The following is a 24,247-nucleotide window of genomic DNA, read 5'->3' as shown; positions in this document are numbered from 1 at the left end:
ATGTAAAATGGAAATAATAATAAACATCATCTTATAAATTTATTGTGAGCATTAAATGAGAAGATCAATGGGAAAGATTTAGCCAACTTCCTGACACTTGGTAAAAAAATGTTAGCTATTGTTTGTATGTTGGAATTATTATTTTGTACCACTATCACCATTTTATTTGGATGATGGTAAAATAAAGATAGAAGGGAATCTTAATACACAATTTCACCATCTTCTAGTATTCAGTGTTACTATTTTTTTTAATTAAAATTTATTGGGGTGACAATTATTAGTAAAGTTACATGATTTCAAGTGTACAGTTCTGTAATACATCATCTATATCTCACATTGTGTTTACCACCCAGAGTCAGTTCTCCTTCCATCACCATATATTCGACCCCATTTACCATCTTCTACAGCCCCCTCCCCCCTTGCCCTCTGGTAACTACTAAACTATTGTCTGTGTCTATGAGTTTTTGTTTCTTCATTTGTTTGTCTTGTTCTTTTGTTGTTTTCAGATTTATATACTACATATCAGTGAAATCATGGTTCTCTACTTTTTGTCTGACTTATTTAGCCTAGCATTATAATCTCAAGATCCATCCATGTTGCCACAAATGGTACTATTTCATCTTTTCTTACCACTGAATATTATTCCATTGTGTATATACACCACAACTTTTTTATCTATTCATCTGTTGAAGGACATTTTGGTTGTTTCCATGTCTTGCCCACTGTAAATAAAGCTGCAATGAACATTGGAGCACATATGTCTTTATAGATAAATGTTTTCAGATTTTTTTGGGTAGATACCCAGGAGAGGGATTGCTGGGTCATATGGTAATTCTATTCATAATTTTTTGAGGAACCTCCGCACTGCCTTCCATAGCGGCTGCACCAGTCTGCATTCCCACCAACAGTGTATGAGGGTTCCTTTTTCTCCACAGCCTCTCCAACGCTTCTTACTATTTGTCTTGTTGATGATAGCCATTCTGACTGGGGTGAGGTGATATCTCATTGTGGTTTTTATTTGCATTTCTCTGATTAGTGACGTTGAGCATTTTTTTCATGTGTCTATTGGCCATTTGTATGTCCTCTTTGGAGAAATGTCTCTTCAGGTCCTCTGCCCATTTTTAAATTGGATTGTTTGTTTTTCAGTTGTTGAGTTGTGAGTTCCTTGTATATTATGGATATTAGCCCCTTATCAGAGGTGTTGTTTGCAAAAATCTTCTCCCATTCAGTTGGTTGCCTCATGGTTTTGTTGTTGGTGTTTTTTGCTGTGCAGAAGCTTTTAAGTTTGATATAGTCCCATTCATTTATTTTAGCTTTTACTTCCCTTGCCTTTGGAGTCAAATTAATGAAATGCTCTTTGAACCCAAGGTCTATAAGTTTAGTACCTATGTTTTCTTCAATGCAGTTTATTGTTTCAGGTCTTATGTTTAGGTCTTTGATCCATTTTGAATTAATTTTGGTACATGGTGGCAGATAGCAGTCCAGTTTCATTCTTTTGCATGTGGCTTTCCAATTCTCCCAGCACCATTTATTGAAGAGATTGTCTTTTCTCCATTGTATGTTTTTTACTTCTTTGTCAAAAGTTACCTGTCCATATTTATGTGGGTTTATTTCTGGGTTCTCAATTCTATTCCATTGGTCTATGTGTCTGTTTTTCTGCCAATACAATGCTGTTTTGATTATTGTTGCCCTGTAGTGCAAGCTGAAGTTAGGGAGCGTGATACCTCCAGCATTGTTCAGTGTTACTATTAAAAGTCTGATACCAATCTGATTTTCATTCCTATGTAAGATGAGCAATCTAATAGAAAAACATGAGTAAATGATATGTACTCAGAGTTCACCAAAACAAAAACAGCAAATGGCCAATAAAATGTAAAAAGACACTAAAAATTATTGTCAATGTTTATAGGATGACATCATTCTATCTTTGTTATAAGAATAAATGGTATAAAATTAAAAATTTCCCCAGATCTCATCATTTCACTGGTTTTTCTAAAGCCAACAAATGTCTTTCCCTTGGTCCATCATATTTTTTTCTTAGAAGAACAAGGTAGTCTTACAATTTCAAAATAAAAACTAACTCAAAGAAAGAAGAGCAGAAATAGATTCCGTTCTTTGTTCTTACTGCCTGTCTTCTTTGATTCCCATTATCCATGATCTGATTTATTTTGGTATCAAGTTCATGCTAATATCTGCACTATCAGTATAATTACCGATGTCATCTTAACTGTGATAGCTTTAGAGCTTGACGTTTCTATATTTAAAAACAACATATTGCCTCGCAATTAAAACTAAAATTTTGAAAGTTAAAAGTATAGGCTAGCAGGCTACACATCACACCTTCTGACTTTGCTCCAGAATAATTTTTAAATTACACTATTCAAAGGAATGCATTTAGCTCTCTCCTCTTCTCTATGAAGAACAATAGGAGACAGAGGAATTTAAAAATGGAAGAACACAAGAAAGGCTTTGAGGATGAAATGTGGTTCATCCATCTCCAAATTTTTTCTCGTTCGTGTCATCAGCTGGACTTTAGGATGGGACCCTAAAGAATCTATTGGAGTTCGATCTCATCAACATGTAACACAACCAGCATCCCTGATTATATCCAAATCCACCTGAGCTATTTTAAGACCTTTTTAGCTCCTGACCATTCTTACTTACAAAAGCCCCACCTACATTCTTATCAAATCTTTTAAGGTACACCCATATCATAAATACTTATTGAATTTCTATATTGTCCTAGCATTGTTCTAGGAATACATTAGTGCAATACATTGGCACACATTAGTGAACAAAATTAAGACCCCCTACGTTTGTGGATCCTTTATCCAATATAATTCATACCCAACTAAAGAGGAGTCAGGTTGAGTATAATTGAATGGTTGGCATGTTACATTAAGTAGACACTTGTATTATTAGTCAGGTTAGGCTAGACTCTGCTGAGGTAACACAACCTCCCAAATCTCAGTGGCTTAACAGACACAGGTTTATTTCTGACTCACTGCATGTCCAGTGTAGGTTGGAGGTTCTGTCTGTGTTCCTTATAGTCACCTGGGAACCCAGGCTTCAGAAGAAGTCACCATCACATAGCTGCACCAGTCAGAACATGTCACTTCTTCAGTCTCCATAACTGGGAAGGAGTAAGGTGGAGAGTCATGCACCGGCCCTAAAATGCTCCTCCATACCTGAGGGGACAGAGACCACTTCCAATTATACCCAATGGCAAGAACCAGCCACAAAGTCCTGCCTAACTGCAAGGGAACTAGGAAATGCAGGGACATTCATGAGCAGTAAGTGTCCCTGCCCCAAAACTTATTTAATATTTATTGATTTTATTATGCAGTAAGTGTCCCTGCCCCAAAACTTATTTAATATTTATTAATTTTATTTTTCATTTTTTCTTTTCTATTTTTGAGCCAATAAATGTTTTTTGTTGTTTTTCTGCGCACAAATATTTGCATGAAGAGCCATAGGCCTTGTGCACTGTTCTATAATTATAATAGTTTGTATTTACTGGTAGCGTGTTATATGCCAAGCACTGTATACAAGCTTTAATATGTGTACATAAATGTGCGACTTAGTCACACCAGCCGTGTGACACAGATACGGTTCCTGTCCCTATTCAACAGCTGAGAAAATGGAACAGAAAGGGCGAGTCACACAACTAGTAAATGGCAATGCCTGAATTGGTACCACTCAGTTACACGGCCTTTAAGGCATGAAGGATAAGTTGGCCTGTGGGACATGCAGTATTTATCTTTTCTGCCTGTACCAATACTTATGGTAACAATAATGAAAGAGGACAGAAATGAAAGGGGAAAGGCAAGATTCCTCCTGCCCAATTCAAGACGAGTAGAGAGCAGTTCTCATTTTCTTCTGGGTGTGTTCTCTCCCAGCACAGTGCTATAAAGAGATAGAGAAGTAAGGTTGGCCCTTATCCTTCAAAAGCTTGACATTTCAATCCCCACTACTATCTACAACTCTGATCAAGTGAGATAAAGTACTTTCTCAACCACTGCTGTCCCAATGGACTTCATTTTGTTTTCAGATGAACAGCTGATGTGATTAAAGAACAGAAGTTATTAAACAAACAGAGAAAATTCACCAAAGCAATGATTTTCATTATTGTGCCCAAAACAGACATAAATGTAGCCAATTCATGAAAGACGGTGCCTTACTCCAAACCTGGAGAACATCCATGACTCAGCACACCCATTCACAGTGTATGTCATTTATATCTGGTGTTGTATTTGGTGTGTCACCAAGAAGGGCAAACAAGACTCAGCTACACACAAGCACGTACTAGCATGTACACGCTCGTTACGTTAGCTACGGTAAGAAGCCACACTTGAGAGCTGGGGCGGTGCCATTCCATTTATATAGTGTTCAAAAACAGGCAAAACTTATTTGCGGTGACAGACGTCAGCAAAGGGATTACCCCTGGGAAGGGGTATGAGGGAACATTCTGGAATGATGGAAATATTCTACATCCTGAACTAAGTGGTGTTTACACATTAAGTGCTTAAGATTTGTGCATTTTACTGTATATAAAGTATACTTCAATAAACTTACTTTCCTCTCCTCCCGCATTAGAATCGCTAATCAGGCAGTGTATGATTCCACTATAATGAGGCCTTTTTATTCTCAAGGGAACTGAAAGATGTATTAATGATTGCAGTGAAGAGTCTACTGAGAGTTGTAGCCTCATCTGATTTCATGAAATAGCCCCCAAATAATAGTAACCATAAAATATATACACAAGCACCTGCTTTGAGAAGTACAACAGCAGAACTTGTCAAGTAAGAATTTTGACCATTTAGCCTCACTTCCCTCATACCCAGATATTTCTGAGAAGCTATAGGTCTAGTTTTCCCAGGGTGAATCCAGCATCCATGTGAGTGTTTATGAAAATCTGAGCAATCTCTTTTGAGAAATTTTTAAAAAGTGCCTAACCAATCAACTGCAATAACAAATCCACTAAGGGTTTTATGAAAGAATAAAAAGGAACATAACTCCCCACCCCTTAAATGTGGGACACTTATAGTACTTCCTTCTAGAAAGCACTGAATGGAAAAGGAGAAAAAAGAGAATAACGTTGCAGTGGATAAACCTAATGAACCCTACTTCAGCCATTTGATCAAGGTCAATATCATCAGTGACAAATCATGGTGATAGTATGTACCCTTGATAGGATGTAATGAAAATGGCACTTCGCCTCTGTGGTCTTTATCCCCCAAACCCATAAGCTCCATTTAACTGTGACATCATACAAATGCAAACTGAAAGACATTCTGTAAGATATTGACCAATGTTGCTCAACCAAGGTCATCAAAAGTATGGGAAATCTGAGAAACTATCACAGTCTAGAGAAGCCAAAAGAGACATGATGGGATCCTGGGACAGAAAAAGGACGTTAGGTAAAAACTAAGTAAATCTGAATAAATATGGACTTGAACTCATAATAATGTATGATATTAATTTGTTAGTTGTGATAAGTGTGCCATAGTAATGTTAACAGTAGGGAAAAGTGACTACAGGGTGTACAGAAACTCTGTAATATTCTGGCAACTAACACTATTCTAAAGTAAAAAGTTTACCAAAAAAATAATAAATTATAACTTCTAAGGAAGTGAAAACAATACAAACATAAAGTTAAAGTCAAAGCAATACTGACTCCAGGTCCCTTACATAAAAATCAATGGGGGTGAATGTATCAGGCATAGTTATTTTTTAAAGTGCCTGAGAAAGAGAGAGACAGAGGTACATAAATAGGTGTTATGGACTGAATTGTGTCCCTCCCCAAACTGAACCTCTGACCCTCAGTCTGACTGTATTTGGAGACAGTGCTTTTAGGGAGGCAATTAAGGTTGAAGGAGGCCAAATGTAACCATTTTTCTCAAGAAGTTAAGAAAAGAACAATGAAAATTTAAAAAGTGAAAAGAAGAAAATAAAAATAAGAACAAAATTAGCCACGACTGCAAACAAAGGCACACTGTAGAGAGGTCTGTTAATAAAATGACAATAGAATTGTGGCTGACAGACAAGAAAACTACGAAAAGAATGCAGAATCCAATCAGGCAGGGAAAAACGAAAAAAAAAAAAAAAGATGACAAAATGAAGCCAGTCAAGTGGAGAAGGAAATTAGGCATATTCCAGCTAGGAGTACAGAATTTCATTCTCCCAAATCCGATGATGAAAAATGGAAAGAGATTATAATTGAAATTGGTGCCCAGGGAGCATGTGAGACGGCATTTATGAAACTCAGCTTGCCTGAAAGGCTTTGGCTGGGTCTGCCCATGGCTGCCAGGCCCCTGGCATAGACAGGGCCCAATTCTAAGAAAGGGCTTAGCATGTGCCCACCTGTGACTCAGGTAGAATTGGCCTAAAACGGAAGTTCTTGGGAGCACAAAGAGCTTTTACTTTCATGGGTTTTAGCTACCAGTAATGAATGCATTTAAATTTGAAACTAGAAATTAAAAATAGTTTAGTCATTTAAAAACAAGAATAAATCCAACACATTGTTTACCAAAAACTGTAAAATAAGAACAATCCAAATATCCACAAATACAGAGAAGCCTAAGTCAGCTGTAGTGTATTTATACAACAGAATACGATACAGCATATTTTTGATGAAATCTATAGATAACAACGTAGATAAATGTCAGGGGGAAAACACCCTTTGAATGAAGAAAGCAAATGGCGAAAAGAATAGAGTACACAATGCCATTTGTGCAAAATTTTTAAGGAAGAAAAAATTAATTGGTGGAAATGGATCTTTGAGAGTCAGGCTGAATTTCGACTTATTTCAGTAGACAGTGAGAGCCCATTGTTGAATGAATGAGTCATCAAAAGATTTTGAGCAGGAAACCCACACCTCTGCTGTAAAAATCAGTCTAGCAGGTTCTTAACCTGGGTCCACGCACAGAATTCAGGGCGCTTGTGTCCTTGCATGAGGGAAAAAAATACATCTTTATTTTCAGGAAATGGAAGGTTTCCTTTAATTATAAATAGTCAACAAAGCTCAGTGCTATTGGCAGGACCTGTGACTGTTGCCAATAGAAATCACAGATATTTCATATCGTATTACAGTTACAGTAGATGTCTTTAAATATCCTTTACATTCCTCACCGCATTAGATCTGCTGCTGGATCTCGTTACTTCATGAGTTAGTAAAAAAGCACATATAGATTACATCACCAATTTGATTTTTAAAACATTTTGAAAATGCATTTCAAAGTAAAGGTTTCCTTTGTAATTCTATGTGCCTCGTTTTATACATTTAAAAGATGATCCTGAGACTGTCCATCAGCTTCACCAGACTGCCGAAGGGGTCTGTGGCACAGAGAGTGAAAAGTAAGGACCAGGGCTAAGAGGGGAAGGTGGGAGCAGATCCCTGGCGGCTGCAGCAGCAGTCTGAGCTGGTGATAACAGGCCCGCCAGGATGAGGTGTGAAGGACAGGGGTGAAGCTCAGTGTCCTGAGTGTCTGACTCCTTTCCTGCCCAGCCCCAGTACCTAGTACAGTGCCTGGAACATACAGGCCACCAAGGCAAATGTGTTAAGTGAATGGAGAACAAAACTGATGTGGGAGGTGATTGTGACGTGGAATATACTGGGTTGGTCTGGTGAGTGGGCTTATGAGGCTAGAAAAACGGAAAGGTCAAAGGGGATAGAAGCTGTTATGTCAAACCCAGCTTTGTTCCATGAGGCCTGGCCCTACAGCAGGGGTGGGAGGATGGAGACGCGCAGAGAGCCCACCGAAGGTAAAGGACATGAGCCTCCGAAAAGTTCAGAATCACACACTGGACTTAGTTTTGAATTTCACTGAATTGTTCCGAATTTGCCTTTTCTTTTTTATACATGAGGTGCCTGAGCCATTGTTGCAAAGCACATTTGTCAGTCTGCTTGAATGTCTTCCACAAAAGCACATCAGGACAAAGCTTTTCCTAGCCCAGGACTTCTATTGCAAGGGACAGCTTGTCCTATATGACACCACACAGACAAGACCTGGATCTGTGACCAGAACCATAGAATTAAAGAAAAGCAATTGGATCTTGTAACGGTTAATTTTATGTGTCATCTTCACTGCATCACGAATTGCCCAGATATCAGGTTAAACAGATACTGGCAGGGTAAGGAGAATTCACTCTGTCTGACTGTGTTTCGAGCTGGGACATCAGTCTTCTCCTGACTTCCGACTTGGACTCAAATTGAAACTCACACCATCAACTCTCCTGGTTCTCAGGCCTTCGGGCTCAGGTGAGCATTATGGCTCTCCTGAGTCCCCAGCTTGTCAACTGCAGATCCTGGCACTTCTCAGCCTCTGTAATCACACAGACCCATTCCTATAATAAATCTCTTTATGTGCATATCCTACTAGTTCTTTTTCTGTGGAGCACCTAGACTAATGCAGATTTTTAGAAATATCAAATAGAAACGATCTTTGTCGACAAGCCTCCACTTATGAAAATGTGACAAAACCATAGATTCAGAGAAAAATTGTTTGCTCCTTGTGCTTTATCTTTTGTTGGATCAACAGAAGAATCTCAGGAAAAGCGAGGTAATGAATTTCAGTAGAATTTAAGTTTGCTTGAAATGGTGGAGGTGAGGACTGCTTTGCAGGAGAGATGGAATTAAGGTTGTCTGGGGCACACACACACACACACACACACACACACACACACACCCAGCTTGAGACCTTCCTCTCTGGACTTAGAGGCACAGCGGCCTAGCTCTTGAGGAGAGGGCAGCCTTGCCTAGGTCGTAGATGGGGCCACAGCTCTTTCTTCCAGAGAAGCAGGAGCCATAAGGAGGGATAGTCCCACAGAAGCCCCGTTGGGCCTCTTGCTGAGATTATTCCCCGGGTCCCTGGGGCCACCCAGGGGGCCGGGAGGCTACCTGCTGCTGCATTAAAAAGACTCCTGGGGCAAGTGAATCCTGCATTTTTATCCTGACTGGCCACCATCCTATTTGGCCTCTTCCAGGCAGTACTTGTCCTAAATTTTGGCCTAATGACACCCATCTTCAATGGGGTGGGGGAGAGCACTGCTCAATAAACAGTGAGAATGGCTGTGGGCGTGGCCAGGGCAAATCTGCTGAAATACTGAGACAAGATATCTCTGCATTACTTTGGGCTTTTGGCCCAGGTGACCCAGGGATAATCCTGCCACCTACTCACCTCATACCCAACATTACAGGTGTTGACTGGCCACCACTCCACGGAAAGTTGAGCACAGGGCCCACTTGTGCACGCCCACGGAGTGCCCAGTCTCTGCTCTGCCCCCCTCTCCCCCAATTCCCCTCCACTTAGGCTTGGGGTGACAGCGGAGGAAACTAGAAGAGAGATCAATAGGTTCTTGTACTTGATAGCTATGGAAGAGGGAGGCAGGCAGTGGACACCTGCCCCACTTCCCCAGGTAGGCCAGGCGGGTTAGGGTGGGGGGGCGAGGTCTCGCAAGCCTCACCCCCTTATACTTTGGGTTGGGGCGATGGAGAAAACTAGAAGAGGGAAGGTGAAGAGGTGCTCAGCCCTGACGCGGCCAAGGGGGCGGTCCCTGGCCACGAATGCCCCGCCCCGCCCCGCCCCCCCGGGCGCCTCCGCAGCAGCTTTCTGCACGCTGGCTGCCTGCTACCACTGCGGCAGCAGCGGTCGCCTTCCTCGGATCATCCGCGCACAGGTGAGGACAGTGGACCCCGCTCTCGAGCGGCCAAGGAAGGATCGGGAACCTTCGTGAGGCTGAGTGCTGGGAGGGAAAGAAACAGAATCGGATTTCGCGGAGGTCCGGAATGGGGGACCGATGGACGCGAGCCCTAAATGCTCGGGAGGCGGGGAGGTGGTCCCTGCCATGCCCCAAGAGGTGAACGTGTCTTTACCGAGCGGCTCTGCGGGTCCCGAAATGCGCTGGGTGCTTAGATGTGTCTGTGTGGAGACTGGGGCCTCCCGTATCCCGGAGCGCCGGCGCCTGGGGGGGCCCCGACACCCTCTAGCAATTGTTTCCAACCAGCGGCTTAAAGATACCCCTCTGGATCTTGAAAGGGCGGTCCCCACGACCACACACAGAAACCTTCCTTGCTGCTGTGCTTTGAAGCAAAGCCCTGCCTCCGCCCCTGTGGGTGCCTGTTAATAACAGGTGCAGGATTTGCTTTGCCCCGGGGTATTGCGGACGGGTGGGAAAGTCTGCAGGAAAAAATAGATTTATTTCTGATTTTTTTTTTTTCAGTTTAAAATTTCAGCAAAGCCGTTCTTTTCCTCGTATCTGGCGAGGTGACACTAGAATTTAAGCTCCAGCTTTGGGTCTATCACTGAAGTTCTAGGTTCACCAACCCCTAACCTCCAACCCTGCCCTGTGAGGTTTTGGTTTGTTAGAAGTGGGTTTGTGTGCACGTTTTTTTAACTTAAGTCAGGGGCCATAGACTAATTGTCATTCTGTGTTCTCTCACCTGCAGCCGGAAGGAAAGATGTTCACTGTGCTGACCCGTCAACCTTGTGAACAAGCAGGTTAGTATCTCAGCAGGTAGCCCGCATGATTTTGTCTAATTGCATGAGAATCCCAGCTTCACGCCACAGTTTCTTACCCGTGTCCCCTGCCCGTGACTGTTTAACTTCTTTGGTTTGAGACTCTGTAGCTCACCGCACTTTCACCACAGGCATTCCTCAGATGAAAGTAATGCTTTTCATCAAAGCTACGCTAAACAAGGACTAACATGTGTGTGTCACTTAAATGGTTTTTCCGGTTTGTATAATCCATTAATTTGGCCCATGTGTTTCCCTTACCCAACTGTACCTAAGGTTTGCTTTAGAATATTGTTGATTTTGCGATGAACTTTAAAATACGTGGATCTTTCCTCTGTTTCCATCCAAGTGGTGTTGCTAGCACAGCGCGTACAGCGTCCCCCATCTCCCACCCCCACCCCCCTCCCTGGGTCGGCATTGTTACCGCTGATACTGCAGGCACACTTGCAGAATTTACACACACACACACACACACACACACACACACACACTTCCAAGCTTGCCCCCACTGCCTGCCTCTGGAGCACTTTTTGCAGTTGCTCAAGTGGAAGCTCAGAAGGCTCCCGCCTCTCCACTCTCAGGTAGACACTTTGTAATTACGGTGTTTGTCCAATCAATGACAGCCCAGCTCTAGGCGCGTCCCCTAAATGAGTGAGTCCTGGTCTAATCCACTTTGCTTTGTGATAGGCTTTTCTGCTGGGGCAAGGGTTTCTTCAGGTAATCATAGCTTTTTACCTAAAAACTGCTGAAACATGGCTGTGGAGGACTTAGGATGCCAGCTGCATGGCTGCGGTCAGGAGACTGCTTACATATCAGATGGTTTTTAGTCGTGCCCCTAAAAAACTGGGTATTCTTATCTCCCAAAGATTATGATGTTAGGGTAGTGGGGGCAATTTATACAAATCTTTTTTTTTTTCTAAAGGTAAGTTGTACCTAAGGAGCTTTGATTTGATTTCCAGGCATTCCCCACAACACTGTGAAATTTTAATGCATAAACTGCAAACATCATACATATAAACTTGTCACATTCCTTTTAACTTGGCAGATCAGGCCTCTGCTATGTCTTGTTAGGGGGGAGAGTCCTTTAAATTGACATTGACATGTGGAATCTTTAAAAATTGATACAAAAGTTTGCTTCTGTGAATCAATTGGTTCCTGGCTGGCTCATGTACTTTTATCCGGAATCACAGAAGAGTTATGTAGGACCCCTACAGAGGCTCTGAAGTTCAACGCCACGGTGGTTATCCCCCTTCCAGTTGCTATCACAAATGATGCTTCAGTGAGTAGCTTTGTGTGTGTCATTTTACACATGTGGGACTAGTTCTGTGGAATAAATTCCCAGAAGTGGGATTGTAAGTCAGATGATATCCGTACACATTTGCAATCACTGTCAATCAACATTGACAAGTTGCCCTCCATTGATGCTGTGTCAGTTTACACTCCCCGTGACAACGTAGGAAAATGAAGTTCTTAAGTGACCACTTTTGACATTAGAAAGTGTCTGTGGCAGCATCTATACTGCAGAGGGATCAGATGAGACAGAAAGGTTGGCTATTCTGAGCCATTGAGATGCACCTGCATGAAGGACTGCCCCAGAGTAGTGAGTATTGTGATGTGATTGGATACTGGGGCTGAATCTAATTCTATCATGGTGGTATACATATGCCCTTTTCTCCTTCCAGGAAAATGTCTCCTGAAAGTAACAAAGGAGTAAAGCATAGGTCATGATGATCTTAGAGTAAATGTTCTGGAATAGGACAGGATCTACCCCATTTCTGTTCAACAGAACTTCCCACAATGATGGAAATGTTCTATACCTGCCCTGTCCAATGTGGTAGCCACCAGCCATGTGTGGTTGTTGAACACTTGAATTATGGCCAGTGAGACTGAGGGATTGAGTTTTTTAATTTTATTTAATTTTAATTATATTTAAATACCCTATGGTGAGAGACATATTGGAATTCTGTGAATCTAGTGATCTTTCTATTATGCCAGTATTCATCATATTTCAGCCACTTTGTGTCACCATTATATTTATGCCATAATAGTTCTACCAAGAATATTATATAGTCAAATTTTAATTGACTGTCTTGTTATCTTTTTTTAAAACAATAGGTATAATTTATATATAGTGAAATGGCTAGATCTTAAGTTGTGCACCTAAGTTGGGTATTCTTGCCTTCCATAATGATACATTTTTAGGATAAGGGCAATTTATAAGAATCTTTTTTTTTTTTTTCAAGTGAAATTATACCTAAGGAGCTGATTTACTTTGATTTTCAGGTTTCCCCCCAAAGGCCTTGGAAAGGTTTGATGAATTTTGACATAAGCATACATCCATCTAACCCACAATCCTATTAAGATATAGAGTACTTCCTTTACCCCAGAAAGTGCCCCCCAGGTGTCCCATGAATCCCTGTTCCCAACCCCCGCGCCATCACTGTTCTGATTTCTGTCACCTGCCTATTTTAGAATTTCCCATAAATGGAATCATTTCAATGCAGTACAGTACTAGTTTCTTTCTTTTTAAAAATCTATTTGCTACTTTATCTACAAAATTTTCAGTAGCCCACATTGGTCTCTTAAGACTCAAGTAAATGTCTGCTTTAATCATTTAGTTAAGCAATATTAGTTTAAATTTTATAAATAAACATAGTTTATTTTTTATATATTATACATTATTATACAATACATAGAGAATAACATAATTTTCTTTACTCAGGCTCTATATATTTAGTTTAAGATTATTCATGTGTTTTATTTTATTTTTTGCTTTTAAATGGATAAAGATACTGTATATGTATCTTTACATATACAGTAAAGATACTGTATATGTATCTTTCCATTTGGGAGGAAACACGCAGAGTGGGGTCTAGTTAGCATTCAATTGTGAAGATGTAGGTGAGACCTTGTACCTTCATTGTAGACACAGGAAAAATGACTGTGAGTTCTTATTGGGAACCCAAATACTTTAGAAATTCAGACATGTCACCATTTCTTTAATAATAAATCACCATGTAATGAATTTTAAAGTAAATTGTGGATTTAAAGATTTCAGCCAGGAGACACCTACAAAAAATACATTAATTAATTTGAAAAATAAAGTAAATCATTGATTACATCTGAATTACAGTATTAATTTTCTAATTTATGTGAGATTATTTTTAAATGAAATATTATATCACCTGCTTTATTTTTATTTTGAATATATCACCCCATGTTTTTCGAATTTACACTGAAACAAACATTACTTGTAAATCATCTCAGAGACAACCAGTAATATGTGTAACACACTTTGGGAAATACCAGAAAGCTAAACTATGGACACCTTCCTGCAAATACTGTTTTAATCCACTCTTTGGAGGAAAGATAAATGAGTATTGGAGCTCTGTTACTGCTCTGCCTTAAACGTGTGGATCTCACTAAAGTCTCAGAGCAAGTGATTCATGTACAGTTATGCACTTAGCCCATGGGCCAATGAAGTCCCATGCTTTGTTCCTAATTTCCTCTCATGTGTCTCCTGGGTCTTCCCATTTTAGGCCTCAAGGCCCTCTCTCGAACTCCAGCCATCATCGCCTTGGTGGTCTTGCTTTTGAGCGTTGTGGTTCTCGTGGCCATCACACTCATCCAGATTCACCAGAAAGAGGTTCTTCTTCCCGGACTGAAGGTAAGTGTGAAGGGATTGGCATTGAAGGGAAGGAATGGGCTACGGTATCAATTATTCTACAGCCATGAGTTAGAAGACAAGAAAACCCTTTCCCCTGTGTCCAGCCGGAGCCAGGGAGATGGTGTAAGACCCAAGGGAGAAGGTCTGGATGTGTTGGGTTTGTGATGCTTGAGGCTACAGATGGAGAGTGGTGACACCTTCTCCAAGGACTGTGTGCCCTTGCTTTGCCTCCTGACTGTCGGAATCAGAGCTAGACTTTGTAGCCAGTAATTACAGATGGCTACCAAAGATTTACCCGTTTCCCCCAGAGCACACAACCCTGATCGTGAATGGAGATCAGGAGACCCAGGCTCCGCTTAGGGCCTAGCCTGGGTGAACAAAAGGTCAAGGACTTGAAAAGTTCTCCTTCAGCTGTATTTGTGCTACTTCTCTGAGGGGTAGAAATGTGCCAAGATCCCTCTGACTTCCCCCCCACACACACCCAAAAGTACCCAGGACCTGAGGCGCAGTTCCAGAGGCCCCTCTCCGCCCTGGATAAGTCCATCCCCGAACGCTCTCCTTGGTGATCTCTGGTAGGATGAGAATCATATTTATCACCCCAGCCTCGGCTGTGAGGATGACGGGAGGTGATCCCACGAGGGACTGTCACGTGACAGGTGAAGAGAGTCAGTGAGTCCTTCAAGCATTTTGGGTAGAGGTCAGCAAACTTTCTGTAAAAGGCTACATAGCACATAGTTTAGGCTTTGAGGACCATTTAAAGTCTCTGTTGCACATAGCTTCTTTTGTTTTGGTTTTGGTCTTAGGACTCTTTAAAAATGTAAAAACCCTTCTTAGCTGGGAAGCAACAGGAGGGCGGGCAGCCTCTGCAGTGCCTGTTACCCAGCAGGTTACCACGGTGGGCACCCGGGCCTCAAACGCTGGTCAGTGCAGAACTCACCTCAGGCTTGTCCTCTGCCAAGGGGCGTAGAGAACACCTGCCTCTCAGCTATCCCACTCCAGAGCCTATTTACACACCAACTTCCATCAGTCATCAGCTGAGAGGCTGCTTCCCGGGGAACGTTGACTCCCAGTATTTCGGGCATATCGTGTGCTCAGGTTGACTCAGGCCCTGGAGGAAACGTTCAGGCAGGTGGGAAATGCATGCTGGGACATGATGGTGGTCAGGTCTGAGGGGTTGTGGGCAGGGAGCCCTCCGTGACTGTTCCATGTGCACACAATTATTAGTCACCCCATTTTGCAGATGAGGAAACAGAAAAACAGACAGAACAAATAGCTTCCCACGGTTCTACAGATTGAAAAGAGCAGAACTGGCAGAGCAGGGAGAAAAGAGAGCAGAGAACATTGGCCTTAATTAAGCAAGAGGTTGGAAGGACCAGAAGACGCACCATCACTAATTAGCAGACAGTTCAAAGGGGGATTTTTAATCTCTTCAGAATCTTGCTGTCAGGCCCCGGTCACAGTTGTGGGGGACAGGAAGTTGTATAACATTGGAATATTGGCTCAGAGGCCCAATCTGTCTAATTGGGTGGATTACGTGTGAGCAATAACAGATGTTCGGGACCAGCTGAACTACGAACAGAATGACAGCCTTGGAAGAGAACACTCCACATGCAGCTTTTCTCAGGGTGTTGAGACCAATTTCCTTTTGCAGTGTGTGCTAAGCGGGGGAGGGCGGTTTTGGGGTGAAGTTGAATGAATATGAGGCCTTTTTCATTGCCATGTTAGTTTTCATACCAGGAGCCCTGTTTTGCTTTGTGTGCACCTGACAGTTGGCTACAAGGGACCAGCTCCACAACGGCCTATTTTTTTTGGGGGGGAGGGTGCTGGAATGTTCCTCAGGACCCTCATGGAAGGTCATGATATCTGGCAATTAAATCCATCTTTGGCTTACCTGACCTTGGTTTATTTGAGTTTGAGAGCAGAACTATTAAAACTCAGTCAAGGGTTGAAATGTCCCCAGTCCCTTTTTCATTGTTACCGGTCTGACCTGCTCTACCAGCTTGAAGAGTAAATAGGATGGCATCACTTTTATTTTTCACTCAGGCCCCCACCTGCGTTTTTATCATTAAGTCCAATATCTTCCTCATTAGGCCCCACCATCCCCACCTCCAATCAGTAATAGTCCAGAAGCCCAGCAGTTTCTCAGTCCAATATGATGAATACCCCCTGCCATTGCCTCTTGAAGCCACATGATGTCACTGTTGAAGAGGGGCCTGCGTTGTCTCAGGGTTTCAGGGGCCAGGTTTCTCTGCTGTGACCTGTTTGGGTCACATTGGTTCTCCATATTGGGAAACTCTCCCATGCTTGGCCATTACTCTCCAAAGCAGGACCACTAAGCCAGCACGTGTTGAAACCATTCCCTTCTAACCTTCATCAAATCTGGATCATCGGCCTGGATCTCTGGTGCCGTATGGCTCACTCTGGGCTCCCCCATTGAAGAGCAAGAGTTGGATAATTGGTTTTTTCTTTGCAGGGGGCTCCTTATTCAAGTTGGTCCACTTCCTCTCCAGCCAGATCTGCACACCACTTAACTAAGAGTTTGTTTTCCAGAGACTTTTTGTCTGAACAAAGTCTGCAGACCATCTCAGGCACCTTATTTACTAAACAGTCACCCCATTAGACTTGGTTTCCTTGGAACTCAGTGAAAGCACAGGGACTATGAGTACAGGTTTAAGGGCCTGTTAGACCCAGGCTTGATCCCAAGTCTGTGACCATGGGCAGCTGTGAACCTCAGTTTCCTCATCTGTCAAGTGGGGATGATGATAACATCTGCTTCATAAATACAATAATACTAAAGCACTTTGTTTAATGCCTAGCATAGTATAAGTACTCAATAAATGTTTATTACTACTACTACTATTATTATAATAATAATGATGAAGATGATGATGATAAACAAATCTAAGAAAGCTGATCTTAGGACCTTTGCTTTTGTCAGAAGCTCACACAGTCCTTAAGTTTTGGACCACGGGGTTCAGATGGAAGACTGTTTACTTTTGGTTAGCCCTCTGAATGTGTCTTCAGTTCCATATTTGAGCCACGTTTTTTTTCTGACACTGTGTTAGACAGAGGGTTACTTACTGCTTCTTCTCATCCCAACATCACCCACTGTGGGGACAGAGTCCTAGAGAGCAGTTTCCAGGCTCTCGGCCTCATGTGGAAAGGTGCTGGCTCGGGTAGTAGACGGCCATCAGCTGTGACTAGTTGGCCATCAGCTGTAACCTGTGAGCCATTGGCCACTAATATAACTGCCGTGGCTACGCTAGGGGGTTGGTTGGTTGGCAGAGAAGCGGACGGTGGATTGCACACTGCATGGAGCCTGCTTCCTGTGTCTCCAACCCAGCTACCAGTGAGACTATAGTGGCATGAACCCCCCATCCGTGGCTTCGTGGGTGTTCCTTTTTGGACTCGCCATAGCCTGCGTTCTTGTGCGGGGAGCAGGAGATGAGACCCTACAGGACACCCACCTAACTGAGCTGAATGAAATTCACTCTCCCTCCCTGTCCCTCCGTGGAACTACATTGAATTCCACTGATCTAGGCAAACGAGCTCTGAAAACTGGTTAAAAATCCATTTGTCCACTTTTGAAAATGTCAGTGAATGGTGGTGAAGGTGGCCTTGGGCCTCACAGCTGGCCCCTGTCAGCACATCATCAGGTGCCCAGCGGGCTGCCACCTCTCCAGGCTCATAGAGCAGAGTCTCTGGCTGCCTCCCACCCTGGTGAGAGCTGGACCCCAGCTGGAGACACAAATGAGAATGGATATTCTTCCTTCTTTCTGAACTTGACCCAGCAGCCCAAGGCTTCATACACAGGGAAAATGCATGCTTTGTGTAGGATTGGGATAAAGACTTGGGGACAGGCAAGTACCCTATGGAGTTGTTGTCCCCTTAGTCTCCCTCTTCCTGTTTTATGGGTCATCACTAGGCATGGAGAGGCCGTGGAGGGGTGCCGATCAGGTCGGTAGCTGGAGGGAGGATAAAAAGCCCGGGGCTAATGTGGTGGCTCAGACCTCTTGATGCCTGGGTTCCTTCTTGCCTTCAGTTTCGACCTGTATTTTAATCTCACAGCGAGCCTTTGCCTGGAATGGATTGTGAACAATGCCTCCCTTATTCGCCAGGGGAGGTGTTGTGTCAGGATCCCGACCAACATTTATCAGACTGACGGGCTGGGATTAAGAGGCTGTCCAAGTTCAAATACCAACGAACACAGGATGTTCTATCTCGTCTCATGGAGAAGCTGTGATTCAGGAGCTGGAGCAACATTTTGTTTCATTTGGTTCCATTTCAAATGAAGCAAGAACTTGTGATAGTAGAAAGTTGGAACCTCCTAAACGTCTAGAATCAGGGAGTTGATGAAATAAATTATTGTACATCTCACAGTCGGTGTGATGAATGTGTGGGAAATGGTGATATCAGACTATTTTTACTGGTAGGGAGAGATGTTCGTGATATCATTTTAAGTATGAAAAAAGCATTGGAAAAGCTATGTACAGCGTGATCCTGTGTTGATTTAAAAACATGTCTAAACACGTATGTTTACATGTAGCTGTATGCATAGAAGACCGTTAGGAAAGAGATATAATAGGTGTGAAAACAGTAGATTTGAGGGGTTATTATTTACTTTTACTTTTCTTTTTTTCTTACTTTGTGATTTTGTTTATTTTGTGATTTTTCTGTATATGATAATAGCCTGTATTTATTGAGCAGCCACTAAGTATGAGGCATATGGTCTCCTCTTTACTTCTCAAAGGAAGTTGTCCAAGGATGAGGGAACCCAGAGAGGTTAGGCCTCTTACCCAGGGTCGTAAAATCAAGAATCCATCATCCAAGTCAGCCTGCTTCCAGAACCCGACTTTATCTTCCTCCCTGGGACAAGCTAGGCTGACCCACGCTGCCACATAGAAGCCTCTGATGCCCAACTGAGGACTGACTTGAGGCCCAACCAGATGCTGACCTGGGTCAGCATTACACATTCCAATCCCCACTGGCTCCTAACACATGCTGTCCCCTGGTAAGGCTTGGTCCAGGGCCTGGGCTGGGTGACACCTTCAGGTGAAGCTCCCTGGTACCTGCCTCCAGCTGGGCGAGATGGTCTGGGACTCTCCCAGGTTATTCTTCTGTGCACAGCCAGTCCCATCACTGCCCTGGCAACACCCTTCTATACATTCTGTTACCAAAGCAGGACCACATGTCAGCATTAGTTTGTAGTTGGGGTTTCCCCTCCTTAATTACGAATGCTTTAATTCTGATAGCTGATGCAGATACTAATGTGTCTCTCCCGTGTGAGCACTTCTTACCTATAGTTTCGTTTTGGTTGTTTAGTCCAAGGCTGATAGGCCTGGAAGTTTGGAGAATAGAGGGTGGCAGGTGACTGATTATTCGTTTCCCTTCTGAGACCCAGGTGGCTTCTGTACCCCCACCTCAATGGTCTGGATGAGGCGGGATCTTTGTGTGCAAGATCATTGGAGAATTAATCTTCACCCTTGGCTGCATCTTGGAATCAGCAAGACAGCTTTGCAAACCATTGATGCCTGAGTCCACTCCCAGAGATCTCGGTTGAATGGATCTGGGGTGCAGCCTTGGCTTTGGGAGTTTCAGAAGTTCCCCAGGTGATTCTAATTTGTGGCCAAGGCTGAGAACCATGCCCTAGAACACCTGATCCATCTTACCCCACCCCCCACAGCCCAAGGAGACAATGTTGGTTTGGAGGAAATAGCTTTTTCTTCGTGGTCAGCCCCGACCTCAGTGAAGCAGTGTGGATTAAGCTCTTGAGAGTACGTGGTGTTCTCAGCATCCACTGGGGAAAGGCGTCCTCAGCGAGGCCCCGCCCATTTCTGACTCTCCCTTTCTCCCTTGTATTCAGTATGGAATCGTGCTCGATGCCGGCTCTTCCAGGACGACAGTCTACGTCTACCAGTGGCCAGCGGAGAAGGAGAATAATACTGGAGTGGTCAGCCAAACCTGCAAATGTAATGTGAAAGGTAAGGCCCAGAGTGAGTCTGGGAGGCCCAAAGGGAAGCCAGGTAGCGGCCTAATGTTCTTTGGAAGCCTAGAGGGGTCCCGAGAAGCTGCCTGGACTGGGTAGAAAATATGAGATCTTATGCTAGTGCTACTACTTCCCAGTGCACCGTGGGCCAGTCACCTCCCTTCTCTGGGCCTCAGTTTTCTCATCTGTAGAACATGCTGGGGGGGGGGTGTGTGTGTGTGTGTGTGAAGGACCATTTATTAAGCACAGCAGCAGAAGTAGCCAGAGGGTCAGCATGTTCTTCTGCTTCTCTGAGCCCCAATTTGCACAGGATGATGTGAAAAGGCCATGTAGTACCTGCTCGCACAGTGGGTTGTGTTACGGAAGAGAAACCAGAGATTAGGGAATCTGAAACATTTATAAAGGACACTGAGCATGCCTGCCCTTTGCTCTGGGGTGAAACCTATTTCTATCTTCTGAGCCTGTTCACCTTGAGAAGATAATCCAGAACAAAGGCAGTCAGTATCTCTGCTCATAAAACATGTGGGAACATGAGAGACTCCTGGAAAATTATCTTCCAACAGGTATATGTAGGTGGGGGAGAGATAGGCTGGAGGGCGATGGACAACACATCAACCAATAGGCGTGACTCTGTTCCAGTAAAGCTTTACCTATGGACCCCGACATTTTGAATTTTATGTAATTCTCACAAGTCACGAGATACTATTCCTTTCAATTCCTCCTCCCACCATTTTAAAATGTAAAAACTGACTTATCTCACAGGTTGCACAAGAAAAGGTAGAGAACCAGATTTGGCCCATGAGCTGCCAACCCCTGAAATATTAACTTGGCGCAGAAGTAATTGCAGTTTGAAAGGTTAAAAATTGTGAAAACTGCAATTAACTTTTGCACCAACCTAATCGATCATTATCAGCACTTTTAACGTTAACGACCCTCCAGGCAACTCCCTGTCTCGCCCACAACGTAGCCTGAATTTTATTAACCGTTTCCTTGTTCTTCTTTATCGTTTTCTGTATTTAGTTTTTCCTGTTTTTGAAAACGGAATCAAACATTTATTTGCTTGTAATTTGCTTTGTTCACTACCATTGGGTTTTAAGATTCATCTATGTTGATATGAGTAGGAGTTGCTCATTCATTTTTCCTGTTAATGGACATTTGTGTTTCCCTGGCAATTAATAAGGTTGAGTATCTTTTCGTATATTTATGACCATCTCTGCTTTCGGTGAAATATATGTTCCTATGTGTTGCTCATTTTTTCTACTGAGGTGCTTGATTTTTTTTCTTATTCGTTGGAATTCTTTGTAGATAATCTGAATCTGAAAGCCTTTCTGGTGTTAATATTATATTGTTGCTACTGTCCTCGCACAGTTTATGGTTTGTCTTTTTAGTCTTTTCATGATATCTTTTGATGAATAGAAATTCTTCATTTTTATATAAGTGCAATTGTCAATCTCCTTTATGGTTTGCTCTTTTGTATATTTTATTCAAGAAATTATTCCCTGTGCTCGTAAAGATATTCTTCTATCAAAAGTTTTATAATTTTGCCTTTTACAATGAAGTCTTTAGTCTCCATAATCAAGTTAGTGAGTGTGTGTATGTGTGAGCCTTTTTTAAAGTCAGTTTCTTTATATAGTCAATAGTAGTATGATAACTTTGTACGGTGACAGATGGTTACTAGACTTAGTATAGTGATCATATCTTAAGATCTATAAATGTTGAATCACTATGTTATACACCTAAAACGAATAGTACTGTATGCCAACTGTGCTTTAATAAAACTAATAAAAGCCAGTGTCTTCAGAACATTATGATCTTTGAGTTGGCTTGGAGCTTCCCAGCCAGTTTGTCCTGAGTGGGTTACAGGTGTACCCACAAGACAGCAGGTTACAGACTCCTGACTATCCCTCCCAGCCCCAAGCAGCTCCTTCATTTCTCTCAATGAGCTGCCTAAATATTATAAGTTCTGGGAGGTCATGGCATTGAAAAAGTTGAGAAGCAGAATTAGCTTTTCCCAGGGGTCTCCTGTGGATGGCCAGCGTGCGTTCTGATCACCTGCCTCCCCATGGAGGGCGGGCTAGAGCTCACCTACCCTAGTGCACAGGTATCACAGATTAGGTTTTCTAGAAGATGGTGAGGCAGTTTGGGATGCAAGGTAATTACTAGAGATCCACGCCTGTGGGAGGAGAGAAGAAGAGGAAGGATTGGACAGAAGGAGATGTTAAACTGCAATGCAGGCCTGACAAAGTTTCAGCCAATCAGGGTTATGCTTCATTGGGTTGAGATGGCCCGAAGGGGCTGGGCTGTGATACCTCTGTCACCTTCAGTCATTGGATGTTGTCATCCTGGGAGGAGCAAGACGTTGAGCAGGGCAGCTCTCTGTAGTTGCGGCGAACCCTCAAGTTGCTGATAGCTGGGACAATAAGTCTTTATTTGAAGGGCATCTGCGTGGCACCTCTCTGGGCTCATCACAGCAGGAGACGGGGATTTTTCTAAGTATCACTTGCGTTGTTGTCACAAGACACAGGCAGCAGTAGCCTTGCTGTGACCTCAGCCTGAGACCCCCATTTCTGTTCTCCTAACTTCTGAGCCATTTCCTCACCTCCAAGCAGGATTCTTGTTTAGAAAAGAGAGACTCCCATTTCAAGAAAAGAGAGGATGGTGTGGGAGAGTGAGTCAGCTTCCCCCTACTGTGTGAGCTCTGGAAATTATCTCACCTCTCTGAGTCTTGATCCCCTCATCTCTAAAATACAAAGCACGATAATAGTAATACCTCCCCCATAAGAATGATTTGAAGATTAGGGTAAGTGACATAATATATGTAAAGCAGGTAGCAAATGCCTGGCGTACAGTAAGTGCTCAATAAGTGTTAGTTATTATTATTCACAGGGCCCCACACTTTAGAGCTCCTGGTGGATATTCCTGCCAAAAGGTTACTCTGTCCCATAGTTACGAGCTCTATTTAGACTCGGGAAAGCAATTCAGCCAAGTCAGTCCTGATGGCCCTCTGACTGTAGGGACCGATGGGACTTTCATGGGGAGGACAGGCAGTCTCTCAGGGGCAGGGGCCCTTGGCCCACCCAGCATGTGATTTAGGGGACGGGCAGGGTCATGGAACCCACACTGCATCCATAAATGGATCTTCCCTTCTTTGATCACGGTAGCCTTGGGGATCCAAATATACTCTGCGTGACCAAAAGACCACAAACTGAAGCCTTAATTACAGAGTTAAAGTTTGGTAAGTGTCATCCCTTCGAAGACATGTTGCTTGTACAAGGATAATTTGGGTTTCTGGTTTCTCAATTGCACATTTCCCCAGGACACCCCTGTCTTAGTTGGAAGGGGTGGTGAAGGCTCGCTTGTCCAGCAGTGTTTCCTGAATGGCTAGGCCCTCAGAAATGTATTTCTCAGGGGGTCCCTGGTGAGTAGCGGTCCTTGGTTGCTAATCTTTTCCGTGAGTTCACTGGATGCTGTCTTTGCTGCTGGCCCCTGGGCTGGTGTCTGTAGCTCTGGCCATTCCCTGGAGGGGACTGGTTCCTGTTGTCGCACCTCTCTTTTGCAATGTGCAGTGCTCATGCCTGCTGCTGCCTTCTCCCATAAGGGACATGCATGTTTTCCCTTTAAATCAGTGCTTAAAAATTTTTGAACTCACTGGAGCCTAAGCTTAGCCATCTCCTCCACTGAAATATCTTTAAGAGTTGCTCCAGGGACCAGGCCACTGCAGTGTTGAAAGCACCCTCTGCTCAGGCACGTATCTCATGCTTCCATCCCACCTCGAGTAAGTTTTGTGCCGTCTGCCCAATCCTTTGTCCCCAGATTGCAATAGCAGTTTTAACTCTCTGTTCTTGCAGTTGGGAATACCAGTATCTCATGAGCCTATAAGCCTTCTTTTCCAACTCAGGGCTTAAGGGACCTTATGCAAAAAGACCCCCCGGTGACATGCTCAGATATTCCAAATGTCAACACTCTAGCGAGTCCCCTAACCGGTCCCTATCCAGAGACCAGCTCTAGCAGAATATATTTTATTTGCACCGGATTGGACGTGTTTGACTGTCACGACTGGGGTTGGTGGTGCTGCTGGCA

General features: G+C 43.3%; 1 protein-coding gene across 2 annotated transcripts in view; it reads left to right on the top strand.

The window, feature by feature from the left end:
• Positions 1-9,586: 9,586 nt before the first annotated feature.
• The window catches only part of ENTPD3 (ectonucleoside triphosphate diphosphohydrolase 3), a 28,314-nt gene continuing 13,653 nt past the window's right edge, over positions 9,587-24,247 (top strand). The window contains exons 1-4 of one of the 2 annotated variants that reach the window (XM_019727570.3): positions 9,587-9,678; positions 10,448-10,499; positions 14,054-14,181; positions 20,045-20,162. In XM_019727570.3, coding sequence (XP_019583129.3) covers positions 10,460-10,499; positions 14,054-14,181; positions 20,045-20,162 — 286 coding nt within the window. In that variant the 5' untranslated portion in view covers positions 9,587-9,678; positions 10,448-10,459. Of the gene's footprint in view, positions 9,679-9,719; positions 9,781-10,447; positions 10,500-14,053; positions 14,182-20,044; positions 20,163-24,247 lie in introns of those variants that run through there. The other variant, XM_074312578.2, reaches the window with a different exon arrangement.

Source organism: Rhinolophus sinicus, chromosome 5, assembly GCF_057876585.1.
Source record: "Rhinolophus sinicus isolate RSI-liver-muscle chromosome 5, RSI-T2T, whole genome shotgun sequence".
Lineage (NCBI taxonomy): Eukaryota > Metazoa > Chordata > Mammalia > Chiroptera > Rhinolophidae > Rhinolophus > Rhinolophus sinicus.
Note: the sequence above shows the minus strand (reverse complement) of the source record. Positions and strands in the feature narration are given on the sequence as shown.